The 17,739-nt window shown below is 36.8% G+C and overlaps 1 protein-coding gene across 7 annotated transcripts in view; it reads right to left on the bottom strand.

Annotated features, from left to right (window-relative positions):
• Window positions 1-17,739, bottom strand: part of RPS6KA5 (ribosomal protein S6 kinase A5) — an 80,005-nt gene that overhangs the window by 32,743 nt on the left and 29,523 nt on the right. The window contains exon 2 of one of the 7 annotated variants that reach the window (XM_026079677.1): window positions 227-354. The exons of 5 other annotated variants lie outside the window; for them this stretch is intronic. In XM_026079677.1, coding sequence (XP_025935462.1) covers window positions 227-298 — 72 coding nt within the window. In that variant the 5' untranslated portion in view covers window positions 299-354. The remainder of the gene's footprint in view (window positions 1-226; window positions 355-17,739) is intronic. One more of the 7 variants, XM_026079678.1, reaches the window with a different exon arrangement.

The following is a 17,739-nucleotide window of genomic DNA, read 5'->3' as shown; positions in this document are numbered from 1 at the left end:
CTCTAGAAAAGTAAATCTCCTTTCGCAACACACACATATATATAAAAAACACAACATTCTCTCAAGAGGAGATTTGGAGAGAGACAGAGAGAGAAAGAGAAATGCAGACAGACAGACAGAGTTGTAAATTTAATTTTATTCTACACACTGAAGTTATTGTTTTGATTACGCTCAAGACTAAGCTGTTTTCACAGGCATGTATAATTGTTCCCTGTTAGCGATTTACCTTTGAGGTCAACATGAGGTCATGCTGTACCTTGCTAATGACGAAAGCACATGTGTTTGGGCCATGCAACATTGTTCCTCCCTTATCCTTCAAGCTTCTAGCATTTGGGGGAGAGATCCTGATAGGTCCTTTAAAGAAGAGTGTTCAAAAAAGCAAATATTTCAAAAGTCAGGTTTTACATTCGTAGATTCAGATTTGGAGTTTAAAACAGGTGCTATATAAGAGAAAGTACTACACTAATGAGAGGAAGCTTCTAAAATTAGAAATAGTGCTCAGTGCTGCCCTGAGGTGTAAAAATTAAACAGTCCACCAGCATATTATTAAACTATATTTATTAAAATACATATACTGTGACTGGGTGGGGGCTTTTTTGGTAGAATGGAGTTTAAAATAGTTATAGGCCTTAATTTGTTCAAATATTAACTTGAAATATTAATTTCTGAAACAAAAACATAACATAATAAACTTTTTTCTTCATGATTCCACTATCTTTTGACACAGCTATTGTTCCTCTTCATTAGCTTTTCCAATACCTGTCACCTAGATAAAAAGCAAAACCAAAACAAACCCCCCTTCAGCAACACCTAGCCCTCCATCTTGGCCTCAGCCAAGCTAAAGTTACAGTAATCATCTCCCCTTCCTTCAGCTGGGGGCAGGGGGAAGGGGAGAAAGGCAGGGAAGTGAAAAATACAAAACAAAACTTTCCCTCTCCCGTTTGCTACCTGTCCAGAGACTAAAGACAATGCAGCCAAGGTGAGATTTATGAAAACAACTTGTAATGTTGATATATTAACAGAAATGGATGAAACCTGTCATTCAGTTAGCTACAAATTCTTAGATTATCTTCAAAACTCTGCATTTTTGTCTCTACACTGTGTAATAAAATTAGGCTCCAAGATACTGTAGTGGCAAGAAACAGACTGGGGAGTTGTATATGAAAATATATAGTGGTACAGCAGAACCCTTATGATCTCAGGTCTCTATCATTAGAAAATATCTTTTGTTGGTGAGAAGCAAGGCCCACTAAAAACATTTCAAAACATGCAAGCACATTATTAGTAGTTTGTTTGACAAACAGTTAAAAGTTATATATTCTTACTATTAGAGACTGGTTGTTCTCATTTTAAATTATATTAACTTTTTAAAAATTTCTAGAAGATTAAAAATAGTAGTAATTTAATAATTCATCTTTTACCAAACAATTTAGCTTTTAATATGAAAGATATAAGTGCTGAAACAACTTTTGGAAATTATCTTTATTTCTTTCTAAAATTAATATCTGAAGTATTCTTTCCTCCCTTGCAAAATACAATGTTTAAAAATCTGACAACAATTTTGAAGTAAAAAAATTATATTGTGTTAAATCATTTCTTATAATTTCCAATATAAAAAACTAATAAGTTACTGTAAGCCATAAACAGATATTTATAAAGAGAAAACACTTCGGGATACATTTGTAACAAGGTTTATAAAAATTCCAGCTTCTATGCCAGAGACGATAAGTACTTGGCATCCTTTAGCTCTTGCTCCTTTTTTCTGCTTAAAAGCAGTCTAGTGCTGAAATTCAAGGCTGAATAGAGCCAAGAAGAGGAAAGCGGATGATTATCACAAGCAGTGTTCTAAGCAAGAAATTAAGTAGTGAACTGGAACACAGCATTAGATAAGAAAAAAAAAGGGGGACCACTGAGCATTTTCTTCATAACTAACAACTCATGTGCCGTTACATATGCTAGCTTTTATATTCCAGAAGCCAGCTTGGAACTGCTGCAGGGAGTTGATACCAACTATTTAAAGTTTCTTATTTAAGCACAGAAAAACAGCTTAAAAGACTCCAGCACTCTCCAGAACATTAGAACAGACAGCTGCCTGAAAGCAAAGCCCTCTGAGTCGTATAAAAATCGACACAGATTTGCTTTCATTAGGTGCTGTGTAGAAAGCACCGACTTTGGACAGCCAGAGTCATGGAGTCTGGATACTCATTAGATACATCTCCAGTTATGCTGTTTTGTTAAATCACAAACCATACCAATTACTTCCAGTTGTTACTTACAGAACATGATTTTTATAGTATTAAGTTCACTAGGAGCACCTAGGTAAACTTACTGTCAAACATGCATTTTTCAGGGAGTCACAAATAGTCTCTATCAGTATGTATTACATGCAGTTTTAAAACTATTTTAAAGAATGTTACTCCAACACCACTGTTTCCTTTTTTGTATTGGGAATATCTTACAGTAGCTTATAAAAGTCATTGTAAGTTGTACTTCACCATTCACGTGTGAAAACACATTCCACTCACTGATCAAATATGCAGTTCAAAAACAATGAAAAACAAGCACAACCAAAACCCATTTGCTATCATCTTGATTTTGGCCCCACAAATTTACAACTTATGCAACTTTATAACATGAATCCAAATTCCAGAATCCACATTATTAACACTTTCATGTTATGAGAAGTAAAACAAGAAAGGAAGTTACTAAATGACAACTGAAGTTGGATTATCTCCTTATGAATTCACACTGAACATGCATATTTTGCAAGTATTCTTGAGCTTAAGGACTTTTTCTGGAAGGCAGAATATATATTTTCTTCCTCACTCAGGAAGCATACCTTAAACACTAATTCCCTCATTTGAGTTGCAGAGCCCTAAACAATTATACACTAAAGGAAGTAAGTAGGAATGTGGTTAACCCATCTCTAATAACTCTGAATATGACAATGCAGCCTTGTCTTTGAAAGCCTGTCGTGCTTGCTCCCAGTCAGCAGTGCTTCCATGTTTAAAGATAATCTGGAGGCAGTCTTCAGTCTTCTAGCAAGCAACAGCTGGTTTTGATATTTTTTCTTGACCAAGCTCAGCATCATTCCTGAATGTGTATGCAATGACATTAGAGCATTTAATAGAGGAATACAAAGTGGCTATTTGGAACAGTTTAGCTGCTTAAGAGTGAATCCACTGATACAAAGTGAATTTCATTAAGAGCACCTGAGCACTGAGTAGCCCATCACTGAAGAGCCAGACACGGCTATTCATGGTTACATGGACAGTCAGACAGTTCACTTTGTTGAACCATTCCCCTATTAAATTGAAAAAGGGACATTATACAATCTTAGCACTTACCCTTTGAGATGAGCTGTACACTGACACCGTGGATGTGCCTACATGCATTATCAGACTGTTTCCTTTAAATGCTCTAGTACTACACATGGGGTAGACCTCAAACTTTTCCAACTCCACATAAGGCAAGATAAAAAGCAGAGCATAGTCCTCCAAGTTCCTTGCAATCATTCCATCGGATCTGAGCATCCTAGTGAAAATGTAACTGCTTTAATTTGCTAGGCCATTTTTAACATTATGTCTATATGATCCCTGTAGCCTTTTCTCCAGAATACCTATTTCAGCATCCCATTCTCCTTTTCCTTCCCCCCCCCCCGGGGGGGGGGAGGAGCATATTAGTCTTTCCAGCCAGGAAACATTGACAGCAGCTAACCACTGAGCAGCTTTAGAACAGAGAATTAGAACTCTTTGTTACTATCCAAGACAGAAGTGCAACACAGATTATGATTTGTGTTGGAAGACAAATCCCCTCACCAAAGACAAAAAACGCAGAACAATGTCTTCCTTGTAAGGCTGTATGTTCACAGACCTTGGAAGGGAGACCACAGACTACACCAGTTTCAGAGATCAAAAAACTGGCTCCAGATTTCAACCAAGTGCTAAAAGAAGAAAGGAGATCTTGCACCATCATGCCCTTGCTGATCTTGCGTATCATCACTTCATATAGTGGTCCCACTCTGTGATCAAGGAAAGGTAGGTAGGCACTCTAAACTGTCTGAAGTTCCAGAAAACAGATGTGTAAACCTTTCTGCTCAGAGAGGACTTATGCCTTCAGAGTTCTCTAATGAGCTCCCTGGTGAAGCGAGGAAAAAAAAAAAAACAAAAAAACCCCCACACATGATAACATTGGCTAAAGAGAAGAAGAAACAGCATTTCTCTGCAGAGACTAAGCAAACTCACCACAACTACTGGAAGAGCCTGACTGATAGGCAAACAGTTCCTAGTACAATGAGAGGATGTGTCCTTGTGAGTACACATCCTACTCTACAGTAATGCAAATTTAGTTTAGCAACATGTTTAAGGATAGCTCTGACAGTTATTAGTCCTGTAACTGTTCAACAGGTTATAACCAGATATGTAGAAGAACTGTAATTCCAAATTAACTGCAGGAATTAGATGAGACTTCAGGAGAGCCAAGGAATCAAATGGGGAAATATGCTCCTAAAAAAACCTCATCCCTACTGAGACAAAGTGCCTTCTGGCAGCCAACAAATTGGATAGAGGGCTACTCTGTTTTGCCCGATTTAAGAAGTTACTGTGCTGGAAAGAAGTGTTAATTGACAAAGCCAAAAAAAAGCTCACACAGCCCAGATGCACTGGAAATGTCTGTGATTCAGTGTCCTAATACAACCAGCTTGCCTTTTTAGTTAGCCAGGGAGTTTAATCAAGCAGCCTGAAGGCTTAAGTCCTCTCTCCTTGAGGGACAAATGAATACACATCTGTATTCTGAAACACGGGACAAGTTTGGTTACCTCATTAGCATTAAGAAAATGAATGAGTCCCCTGATATCACAGTAGTTTTATTTCCACTTGTGAATGGAAACATTCTATTTGAAGTCCAGAATTCCTTCAGTGGAAGAAAACATCTACCATAAAACCACTTTCATGAAGCTCTGCAGGCTCCAAATCTAACATTAACAAAACAAAAACAAACAAACAAAAAAAAAAAAGAGAGAGAGAGATCCCTGAAAAGGAATAGATGAAGCATGCAGAATGGCTGAAGAGTGTTGAACCGAATACTTTATCTCTTCCTGTCACAAACAGTAACAAAGCTAAGCTGAACAGAAAAACATCCAAAAGGGCATGGGAAAAGGCAAAGAAGAGGCACCAATATCAGATTGAGGACAGCCATTTCCAAAAACCTTGTGGTGAAGACCTGCATTATTTCAGTACATGCACCTGAAAATCTATGTCTGAGAAACAATCTGTGTTTTAATACTCAGCTGAAGAGAGCTCCAGAGAGAAGGCATAGGTAGACAATTGGCTGAATGACAGGGCCAAACAATAAGAACAGTAAACAGAAAGTTTTCTTAGAGCTAAGGACAAGATCCCAAGGGATGCTATGCTGTCACACAGCATTATAACTACTTGAGTGAGTAGAGAACCTCATTAGTTCAGGGACTAAACAAAAATCAAGCTGAGTCAACCATATGCTTTGGGAACTGAGCTGGAAATTGTATCTTGTGACTACCATCCTTACTCGTAGGCATGACAGACAGCACATCCAAGGCAGCTTGAAGGAAAGGACAGAGAATGGCTTTTGGAACACCAAAGCAGTCTCAAAGCAGAAGACAACTGCCCATACTGAAAGATCTGGGCCCAAGAAGGCAAGGGCTGATGTGTTGAGTTTTTCCAAGACAACAGGGACATCAGTGTTGGTGCTGAGTACTAAAGAAAAAAGATTGCTGCTTGGATTTCTGCAGGCAGCCAGAACAATTTATAGAAGTTACATCAAGAGAAACATATAATCTAGATGAACATTAGGCACAAAATGCTCCCATCTGTTGTCACGACAGGCCTGTTGTACAAGGGTCAGACTGAGCAGATAGGATCATGCTATTTGACGATATGAAAATGGGAACAGAAGGAAAAACAAACAAAAGCCTTAAGAACACAAGATTTTTGTTTCAGAGACCTTGGGAATACACAAAAACACAAAGCAAAGCACCCAAACAAAACCTTGAAAGATGACTGAACAGGTGTGAATACTGGAAAGCATAAGTCTAAACAAAGCTTGCTAACGGTACTAGCTAACAATCTGCAAAGAATAACCAGATATTCTATCCAAAGTATCTGGCTGAGAGAACTGAGGAATATATCAAGTACATTGTTTTGTATGTGTGCACTGAGCATAGGGAGAGCATCTATTTGCCATACAAATACTGCTCCGAAAAAAGTAGCTGAGCTTGAGCCCTTGTGCTTTTATCTCCAAAGTGCAAATATGCATAGGGAAACCACTCAAGTGGCTTAATACTGTTATTCTATCATCTGGAGAAATGTTACATTTAAATATATCACCTCTGAAGTATTTCTTCAGCTTGATGAATTATGTTCAAAGACATGCGTCACTGCTCCAACTAGCATCTGGGTCGTACAATCCCATGGTTTATTGTATTCACAATAGTCTTTGTGGAAACACATTTTAGCCAAAGGATTATTCCCAAGTTTTCACTGAAGCCATTCTTTTAAGCATTCACAATTTAGGACCCACTTCTCCAACTAAATGAAAGGTCACCCTTGAAACAGAACAGATGGCTTCTGTTCTCCAACTATTTAATGCACAAAACTTTGTTCTTAACCAAGCAGGACTACTGAACGCCAGACCTGACATATTCTGAAACCATATCATATATCACATTCATCAGAACCCTGAAACTTGTCTCCTTAAATGAATTTTGCAACAACATTTTTAAAGCAAAGTTACTCTTCTCCAACTGTTCTTGAATACTGCAGGTGTTCTCTAATAGCTACTCCTCGATAATAAAAGCTATGCTAGGATACAGTCAATCCATAGAGAATTGTGCACTGAAGGTTTGGGTAAAGGTTTGGGTAAACCTTAGAGTACATAGTTAGCAGTGTAAGAATTTGAGAACTGGAAACCACACAATGGTAGGCAAAGGGCATTTCTCCGCTATTAAATTGTCTTGGACTTTCATTTCCTTGTGTTTTGGATTTTTATCAAATATTCCATAAACTAGATAGCTTAAGAACTACTTTTTTAGTATATTCTGTATTAAAAAAAAAAAAAATCCCCTGAAACATCAAGTACTGGCAATAGTTGGTCCAAAGAACAGAGACACAACCTTTGGGGTAGCAATGATGCCTACAATGACAAATATTTCATCTGTCAAACAACTCCTTTCAGAGTTATACAATAAAATTTAAGACTGTATCTCCACTGAATAAGTTTGTTTTGTTTTTAATGAGTAATTGGTCTTAGTTAAGCCATCAGGCTTTGTGCACTTGGCCCTCATCAATAGATTTGTGAGTAAAGCATGAAACCTGGGTTATACCTTATGCCAATTTTCTTACAATTTGGCACAAAAAATTACCTTTTGGGTGATACTAGATAATACCTTAAAACCATATCTTTGACAAATTTTATGTGGATTGTCCAGGCTATTATGTACCTATAACCAAAATACTGAACTCAAAGAAAACAAATCCCAAGTCTTTCTACCAAAAATAACGAAGGGGAAGGGGAAAGTCAATTTCCACTGCTGATTGAAAAAGCATAACAACTGAAATTTCACCAAATAAGCCATCTGTTTTTAGAGAAAAGCAGTCATTTTGTGTGCTACGAAGTGTTCTTTGTAACAATCTTGTAACTGAACTCTGTAATTCAGAAATGCCTAGTTATACAGACCAGGAGGGTGGAATGGAATGGAACCAAGACAGACAGACAAGCTCCCTGAAGGCATTCCAGGCTACGCTCAGAACTGACTCTTCAGGAGTCCATTGCAAAAATTCTCCAGATCAAAACAAGAATTACTTACTGGTTATTGTCACTTTTTTGTTAAAGAGAATGAAAGAATATATATATATATAAAAATAAATATATATATATTTTACATATATAAAATTTTGGTTGGTTTCAGCAACATTCCTATAAGATTCCTAGGCTTGACCAAACTTGTTAGTTGGTAAGTGAAATTGCTTCATTCACTTAATCTGGACTTCATCATTATGAAGGTTTCAAAACGTTACGACCCAGCAAGACAAAAGGAATTCTTATTGTTGTTTGAGGTACTCTGAAACTGCATGGCAAGCTTCAGATATGGTCTTTCTACTTACACAATTCCTCTACATTGCATGGGCAGTAAAATTTCCCCATACCAACTTTTAGATCAGGTATACCCAAACAGATGAAAATCATGGTTTGTCTAGAACTCTGCATATCTTGAGGTTTCTCTTTAAGCAATCATGTAACAGGTTATACACCATATGAATGCATGCAGCTTGTAAGTCATGTGAGCTACTACTAAATTCTGCAAAATACTCCTGGCTGTGGATAAGTAAAACTCCACAACTGTTTCCTGGAAACACTTCTTGCCTACAATAAATTGGAAGCACTGTGCATGTAATATATATGACAACAAAAAAAAACAGTCTCCAGAAGATTTAAAACTTCAAACCAGTCTTCTGGAAATGGTGAAGTTATGATCAATATAAAGACAATGCTCTGAATTTTATTTAGTAAATAAGATCCTAAGCATTCTAGCACATGAAGATCTATAATCACTATTTTGTTATGAATAAATATTTACAACCCAAGTTTTCTTCTCTGATGCAGGATAACCTTTCTTTTATTACCAGCAGTGTAGCATGTTGTCATTTCTTGTGAGATAAAACAACAACAAATGTCTCTGCACAGGTAGTCAAGTGGGGAAGGGATTATATAGAATAGAATTGAATGCGAGGTGTCAAAATAGCTTTGACATCACAGTATTGTAACTCTTGCTTACCCCAAAACAAGCTAGTGCGGCTTCTAAACCATGTTTTAGAGCAAGATCTACATGGATGCTTTGCTTTTGACTCCCAAGTTCAGCAAAGGGGTTTGTTTGTCAGACAACACAAACTTGTGAGGAGGATCACACACAACAGTTCCTCATTTCTGAGCTCATTAATGTTTCCTAGGTAAATCCATACAACTACCTCAAAGGTAGTTGTTCTCTCGTGGGATAAGACTGGAACCATAGGGTGCTTCATCTTTCGTGCCAGGAAATATTTCCCGGATGTACAAGACAGTACAAAAAGCTTTATGTATACAGAAGGCTTTGTATACCTATACTACTAAAAAAAAGGCACTTAATATAGCAGATTCTGCACAACAAATTAGGCCCTTCTGTGCATCTCTGATATCTGCAGCAAAACTGCTGTGAATCATGCCAGATATGTCACAGGCTGCAAGGTTATATTGAACAAATCCAGAACTGCTTGTAAAGAAGATCTCAATACTAGTTCTTCAAATCACTATTTCCTTTTGTGGTATGATGATCAATACACTTACTGCACCTAAGAAAATTCTATTTTTTGAGAAGTATCTCATACAAATTCTAAACAGGAAACCCACAGAATAATTTCTATGACTCAGTGCTTCTTTTTGGATGGTGCCAACTTTGTGCAGTGTTGTTTGCTGTTTCTTTTGCATCAACTTCTACAAGAAAATCTAGCAGGAGTAAAGACAATCTGCTCAACCAAAGACATACAATAGATTGTACAGATTATAGACACACAATAGATTGTCTTGGCAACTAACATCTGTAGTAGCTTCTCATTAAGACTTCAGTAAAAAAAATTGCTTAGGAGAGCAACTTTGTCCCAAAATGTGCAGAGTACTTAACTTTGTATTTAAGAGTATTTAACAGCTTCTGACACAAATTCAAAACAAATCCGTGGAAGTTCCAACACTCTCCACATAAATACTTGTAACTGATACCTGGCTAGAACTGTGATAGGATCAGTGCTTCACAGTGATGAACAAATCATCCCAACTGAGACTTCAGTGTTACACTTCCGCAGAAGGTCTCACTCGAGAAGGTGAGGCAGAACAGACTTCATTTCAGAACTAGAAATGGCAACAAGTGGTAGTAGTACTGGAAACAGCATGCTAACAAGGCAGTCAGTCTTGTAGTGCGTGTATTTATCAGTATCGATGTAAGAGGAATAGCTTCAGCCATAATGGAATGGCCTTTCTCTCTCTCCATTTTATGGTTTTACCAAATTCTTTCTTAATAATACACTTTAAACACATTAAAATCTCTTCTATGCATTTAATAAATTAAAATGATTATCTGGAAATTGACAGAAGCATCAAATCATTGTATTATTTCATGGGGTCTCTGAAGGAAGACAACAGTAATTAATTGAGAAACATGCAAATCCAGATAGGAAAGGCTAGAAGAGATATATTATTCTACTGTGTTCAGGAGTAAGAGACTAACTTAATTAAGCACCCACCTAGAAAGTTTCACTGGTTATTAATGAAATAATGTTCTTGTCCTTTCAAGAGCAAGATATAATCCATTTCTCAGAATCCCCCGAAATGCCTAAAATGGTAGGGAACTTTCAGGTATGAACAGATGCCAGTATTAGTGCTCTATTACAGAAGCCCCACAGTTGCTTTTCATCTGAATAGAACCCTAACTTAGGGAAATTTGTTAAGAGTAAAACTGTCTTATTTAACTGCTTATGCCTCTAAACAAGTGTTCTTACTTCTTTGGGCAACAAAGGAAGAATGAGAACTTCTAAGCCCTCTCTGGGCTCTGTCAGTAGTCCAGCAAGTATCAATCAGAAATAAAAAAAGGAAGACTTTCTAGAATGCAAGGAATAGTATCACTATCATTTCTATTTTGTATGACTGTGAGTGGATATAACTGGAATTCTGAGGGGAAGAAACAAACTTTCCTACAACTACTGTGTCAGGGCCCTGAGTGTTCCAACAGGCTTTGCTACCTCTTTCCCCACTCGTAGGGGAAACCTAGCTGCCTGTATTCAAGGCCAGCTCTGACACAGTGCAGCCCAGTAACCTGTGAAAAAAGTTGTGGGAAACCTAGCCAGCGGCCTCCCCCACCTTCATTTGGGAGCTGCGTTTAAGTTCAGGTCCTCTCTCTTGCTCTTGCTGGGCTGCAGGCATACCTGTACCTGGCTGTGTATCTCACTTACCTTATCCCCCGACTTCACGTCCTGGCTTGGCCTCTGGCCTCCCTCATTACTATGAGCTTGTCTGGCAACCACTGGACCATTGGCTGAACATGGTTACTGTCACTGGACTTGCTCTGCTCTTCTTGTTTGGGGACTGCGGGATCGCGCCCATGGTCAGGGAGGATACTGGGCCCATGCCTGCCCTGTTGTCACGCTTAGCTCCCCCCTCACACTACCCCAGAAAGCAGCCCCCTCCTCCTGCTGCTCCCCAACAAACTAAACCAGAACCACTGTTCCTCTAGAAATGGATTACGAAGCTGAAGAACTTAAGCAGTTGAAGCATTCAGCAGTATACAGAGTATCTCTTATCGGGCTAGCAGCAAACTGTCTATAAGCTACTAATTACATGAGCCATTAGAGTTCCCTTAATCAGTTTAATGAGAAAACCAGGAACAGAAGCTAAATCAAAGAACATGCCTTAAATGGAAATTTACTTGCAATGTCTTAGAGTCCACATAGCAGAGGTGCTACAAACAAGCTGACCTGTAGAATGGGTTTTTGTAGATCAGGAAAATCTCAACTAAAGAATGAAAGGCCTAGATTCCATGCAGAAGCAGGCCTTGTACCTTTGGCGAGCCTTACAGGTCATCCTATCTGAAAGTAATTTTATTGATATTTCCCTCAAAGATAAAAAATGAATCAGGAAAAGAATTGTTTACATAGAAATTAGATCTGTAGCATTGTTCTTCACCATCAGTTTAGTAGTCCAGAAGAACAATAATAGCAACAATTTAGCAAGGCATAGGAAAATTTACAGAAAAGTCTTCTCATAGTTTAAAGACATGATGTAGATTTAAAATGAAAATTGAAAATCTTTTTCCAACAAGAGAAGTGCCAGGATGACTGTTTTTTTCCCCTCTCTCTCCCTTCCCCCCCCCCTTTTTTAAATTCTTTTGGGAGCTCTTTTCATCATAATATCCAAAGACACATTACGAGGGAATTGAGCTGTCCATGCCAGAAATGGTACAGCTTCACACAATACGTGTCTCAGGTGCAGGCTGTTGCTTCTGTAGCTGTAACGTCTGTTCAGGATCAAATCTATGATCTCTGTAGAAGACAGAGACGGAAGAACAAAGACAAGGAAAAAAATCCACACTTAAAATTGAAGAAATTAAACTAGTCTGTCTAAAATGACTATCTGGATTGGACTAAAGCATCTTCATGGAGACTAAACAAAAGTTCAAATGGCAGCAACAGTTTAGCAGTACACCAGTTAGACCATTCTGCTGTATTCCACAAAATCACAATGAAGACTGAAGTACTAAAATGGAGTGTTAGACCAGACCAAGAACAGTTGCAATAAATCAGATGAAGGGTCCTCTAGTTCAAAATGCCTTCTCAAGAAGAACTAATAAAAAAAAAAAAAAAAAGTATTTCTAAAGTTACCTGAAGTAGATTAAAAAAAAAATCCTATCTTGTGGGCTGTTCCTATTTCAAGAAGCAGATAGATCAGAAGCACCTTGTTCAACACTACACATCATGTTACAGAGCTAGAGACATGAATGAATTTTGCTTCCAAAAGAGACATGGAATGAGACTACTGAATTTCTCAAGCAAGCCTGAGATTTGCCTGCCAGCAGCTGCTGTCAGAACAGGCACTTAAAAGGGAGAGCAAGAACAGCTCAACATAACATATCAGATGCAAGGAACAAGACAGGTGAAGGCAGTGCAGGCCAGCTAAGAAACATGTGCTCTCTAGAGCTGTGTCCCTGACGTGTAACCCAAAGCAGTCTTCATCTGATGTGGAGTGGAGAAGCCCTCTTTCACAGAATTAGATAAAGGCTATGTCTGCTTCTGCAGTGTAATTCTTTGATACCAGTGAGATGAAGTACCAAGCAAATTAATAATAAGGAAGAAATTCTTAAAACCAGTTCCTGATGATGGATTTGTACACCAAACAGCTAAGAGAAAACAAAAAAATAAAAACAAAAACTCCACCTCTGCAGGCAAAAGAAATTCAGAAACAGCACATTACTGTGTGGGAGGAATGCAAGTACATATTGCTCGCATCCCAGATGAACATTTTGTACTGAGTTCTTCTCAAAATTCCAGTTTCTGGAAGACCTGTTTTCTAAAACATCATCTTTAGAATAGAGACAGAGGTAAGAGTACCAAAAAAAGAGAAGGGTGTAGATAGCAAAACCTGAAAAAACCTCTTGCTTCAAATAGAGGCAAAATTTTAAGGTATAAAAGAGTACTGATTCTGGAAAGAATTCTACCAGCTGCCACTGCAAAGCCAGCAAAAAGTTCATTTTAAGAAAAGGAGTATAAAGAAAAAAAGGCATAGAAGATGCCACATAAAATTTATAATATCAGACAGCACCAGATGTATAAGATAGAGGAATAGGAGCAGATGATTTTGCTTAAACGTAAACCATCTTGTTCTAAACTCATTTTCATATGGTCATGAATCTCTGGTCATGCAAATTTTTCACCCATGGTTGCCCAAGTTTCATTGTACTTTTAAGTATTTGCATTAATTCGAGAGGTGAAAAATTCAACAGAAACAAACAGACAGATCACTGAAGATGGTGGCTTCTGCTCTCAAAAGATTACCTTCCCCCCCCACACACCTTTCCCCTTTTCCATTTCCCAGAAACATAATTTTTCAAAGTTGACTAGCAATGCATTATTCTAAGATCTGGTAGAAGATACCAGTATACAGGTGAGTATTTCTCTTCAAACTACAATTTAAGTGGCATATTACAGTATCCTACAGCAGTCACTATAAGAAATTATGATTTGTCTAGTAAGAATTCTTAATGGCACTTTGATATTTTGGCATCAAAATCTGGACAGAAAAGATTTCATGTCCGAGTCTTCTGCTTTACTGTTCCATGCTGAAAAATCTCAGTCATCTTTGTGATAAGCTTTGAAAAAGAGATACCTTTGGGGCTAAGGTACCATAAGTCATATGATCCGGTCCTCCAATTACATGAGTCCTACTACAGCCATGTGCTTTTAGAATGTTAAGTATGTTCTCAATATTCAATTTCAGGACACTCTTAAAACACCAACAGAAGTACATGAATTAAGGCCAAAAATCTCTAACATTGTTTCACTTCCCTTTCCAAAATAAGGGAAATAATGAGTAATTGTTCAGATCTGCAACCAATGTTAACTACAGTGGACTATCTTCGTAGTTCAGCTAACTCTTTCATAGTTTTTGTCCTGGTAAAAGTGTAAATTTATTGCTTGCAACTGTGTGCCATTTGTACCACTGAACAACTACTTAACCAAAACACAGGCAGATCATCATCATCAGCACAGTTTATCCTAACTTATCTTTAAAAAGAATGCTCAGTTTTCAGAGCTTTATCAAATCTCAAGTGATTAGACATTTTCACTTTAATTCATATAGTTATAAAGGGTCTTTTAAAATTAAATTAACAGCTTATCTACTAGGTCACACAAGTGAGGTGAGAGTTCACACAGCTCTAAATAAAAGTCAGGTGGTAGTCAATTCTCCATGTGTTCCAACTTTGATCACATTTAACCCGCTCAGAGAATATGTATGAATCTCTTTCAAATTCTTCTACCAAAATCCAGAGTGGACCCACACATTTTCATCATTTTCTTTTATGAAATATCATTAATAAATGTTGGCTCAGCTACCTAATAAACTAAGACCAAGCAGCAATTCAGCAATGAGGAGCATCTCTGTTTATAACTAAATTTGCAACTCTGATTAAGAGATTCTCAAATGAGAAAACAATGTATCTGAACTGTTAACTCAAAGTATCATACACAGAAATACACAGACATCCAACTGACTTAGAAGTGCAAAATTCAGACAACTCAATCATCCCTCATTCTGAATAGCTACTCTGATACCAGTTATTACAAAGGCATTTGTGTATTTTTCTGTGCACTCTCAGGTATGATGCCATTTGAAGATCAACAACATTCAGTATTTCCTGCATAACACAAAACCTTCAAAGAAAAATTAAGTTCACATGTACCAAAATTAAGATGAGTACCAACATAGAAGACATAAGCATTCCACTATGCTTTGAAAGTGGATGTATTTTATGGGGCTTAACTAAGAAGAAAAATGTTAATTGTTATGCAAGATCCAATAGTGTAGATTGTTACTACGATAAGTCAATGTGTGATCACATTATTATTTTAAGACTTGAAGATTTCATCTACAGTAGTCTAGATACAGTATTATTTTAGTGTGCTTACAGAACTAAAGAAAAATATTCCACACTATCAGAAAAAAAAGATTAAAGAAAAAAAAGTAGTAGCATTTTAACAATAAACATTAGAACAAAGACGAAACCTGATGACTAGGCTAAACTGATATTAACAAAAATCAAAACGACATTAGCATACAAGTAGACCTATTAACGAGATAAAGATATAAAAATGCCTTAACCAGACATCCAGAAGATAAAGATACTGCAGCTGAAATACTGAAATAAAATAGTGAAAATGCCAACTGAGGGGGGGGGGAGAGGGGGGAATTGAGGGTAAATGAAAAGCAAAATTCTTGAAAAATTAACAACACTAAAGTGCAATGAATAAGAGTGTGTCACAAAGTCTGTCAGTCCTATCACAATTTTTTTTTTGATGAATAATTCATTTTAATGTCATCTGCAAAGATATTCTACATCCCTATTAGACAGGAAGTCAACTCATGCATCTATATGCATGAAAGCATATAAGGGTAAAAGTCTTTTTTCCAAGATTCCTTGTAATTCAGTTGTGAGTTAAAAATCAGAAAGACTGAACTTAATTTACCTTGGGGGTAAGACTGAATTCTATCAAACTTAATGCTATTATTATTACCAAAAAAAAAAAGACTAGTCATTTCAGTCTCTACATCTTTTATCTAATCTCATCCTAAGGTTAGGCTAGTCAAATTGTTTGTCTTCATATGATATTATTTTAAGTATAGTTTGAATACTGGAACGTATTTCATACCTAACTATCCTCTGATACTGGGCTATCCTGTGTGTAAATTCATTTTTAATTCATCTAGGTGACTCAGGTCTGGCTATTCTTTCCTTTTGCATGCAAATAGTAGCATATAGTCTTCATTTTAAAAATATAAAACAAAGGCAAAAGAATAGACTTTCACTTGTACAAGACAATTTCAGTTTTTACATAAACAGTAGTATAAAATGCTTAATCAAAGTTTTTAAGAAAACGTATGTTTTAGAACACTTGGAACAGAAGTATTTGGATTCGTAATTCTATGTTATAAGCACTTTCATGTAATCATTGTAAAACAAAAAGAACACTTGACAGTGCATTCTGGTATTCTTCATATTCATGTTTCAGTAGCTGCATGGTAGAAATCAATAGGTTTGTTTTCCTAGAAGTCACATGCATTTGCTTCCTTTCACTCAAACAGTGCTTAGTAAAAGCAGCTTCCCATCACTAGGTTAGTGAACAGTCAATTAATCTGCATTATTGTTATTAAATAGTTCACTCTTTTTATTATAAAGCAACTTCTCTTAGATTCTAGACTGCCCCCAATACCTGGAGAGATTTAAAAAGCATCAGATTAAAGCAGGGATAATGAAAACACCAAACTATGTTTCCCAGCCAATATCCCTAACTACAAAACCATTTGAAATTTATAGACATATGATAAGTAATTCTCTCTGATAAGAATTCTAAATACATATAAAAGTGATCAGCAGTCACAAGCATATACTATTCTTAACCTAAAAATATCTTGTTTCAGAAAACATAATCCAAACAGGAGGTTACTAGAATAAATGCCACTTGCATAAGCATACCTTGTCAATGACAGAAATCATGTAAGAAGCAGGGTGAGCCAGGGATGAAGGGTGAAGGAGAGGGGAGAAAGGAAAGCATACTGCTCTGGTTAAATCGCAAATGCTACGCTCTTTTTCTTATCCATCTTACAGTTATGTAATTTTATTTATATGTGCTATCTAACAAGCATGAAAACAGATAAAAAGCTATATAAAGTCTATGTAATTATATAGGCAAATGTTACTTCACAGTTAAGTACATCAGTTCAGAAGTGTAAGTTAATAAATGTCTTTTGGAATGTGAATTGTAAATGTTCTACTAGTAGCTGAATTGTCTACAGAGACTACAATATGAAACGTCAGTTTCTACATGTAATTGGGTCGTTCTAATCATGTTTAAGTTCAGTGTCTTAATTATAATGGCATATATGAAGATTGTAGTGAAGTGCAGGTAATTCTCAGATTTTGAAAGCAAACATTAAAATGGTAATTATTTTCTCCTTAAAAGAAATACTTGAAATGTTTAGCTTTTTTGACAGGGAAGACAAATACAAAATGTGGAGGGGAATAAGTGAAAATACAGGTAAATGAACAGACTTCTGAGATATACGCTGAAAACAGAATGGATAAGAGTCAGAGGAAGCAACATTAAATGACCAAGAAGCTAGAAGGCTTTATTTTAAATGACTAGAGAAGGAGGAAGAACAGAATCAGATTCAGAGCGTGGGGGAAAAGCAGAGAAGACTGGCATCTCTGATGCTTATCCAAGCCCTCCTTTTTTCTCACTGCTTGTAAGGGACCTCCGGAAGATGAACATAGATGGGAAAGAAGCAATTTTTCCCTAAAACCATCTGTTTTGAAACTCTAAAGAAAGTCCTGATTAATTATGACATGTTCTTACTACATGGAAGGTTTCTGTTTCAACCCTTGGCTAGTGCCTGTAAGACTGTTCCTTTTTC

Source organism: Apteryx rowi, unplaced genomic scaffold, assembly GCF_003343035.1.
Source record: "Apteryx rowi isolate R43461 unplaced genomic scaffold, aptRow1 scaffold_5, whole genome shotgun sequence".
In the NCBI taxonomy this organism is placed as follows: Eukaryota; Metazoa; Chordata; class Aves; order Apterygiformes; family Apterygidae; genus Apteryx; species Apteryx rowi.
The sequence above is the reverse complement of the archived record's forward strand: the minus strand, read 5'-3'. Positions and strand labels throughout refer to the sequence as shown.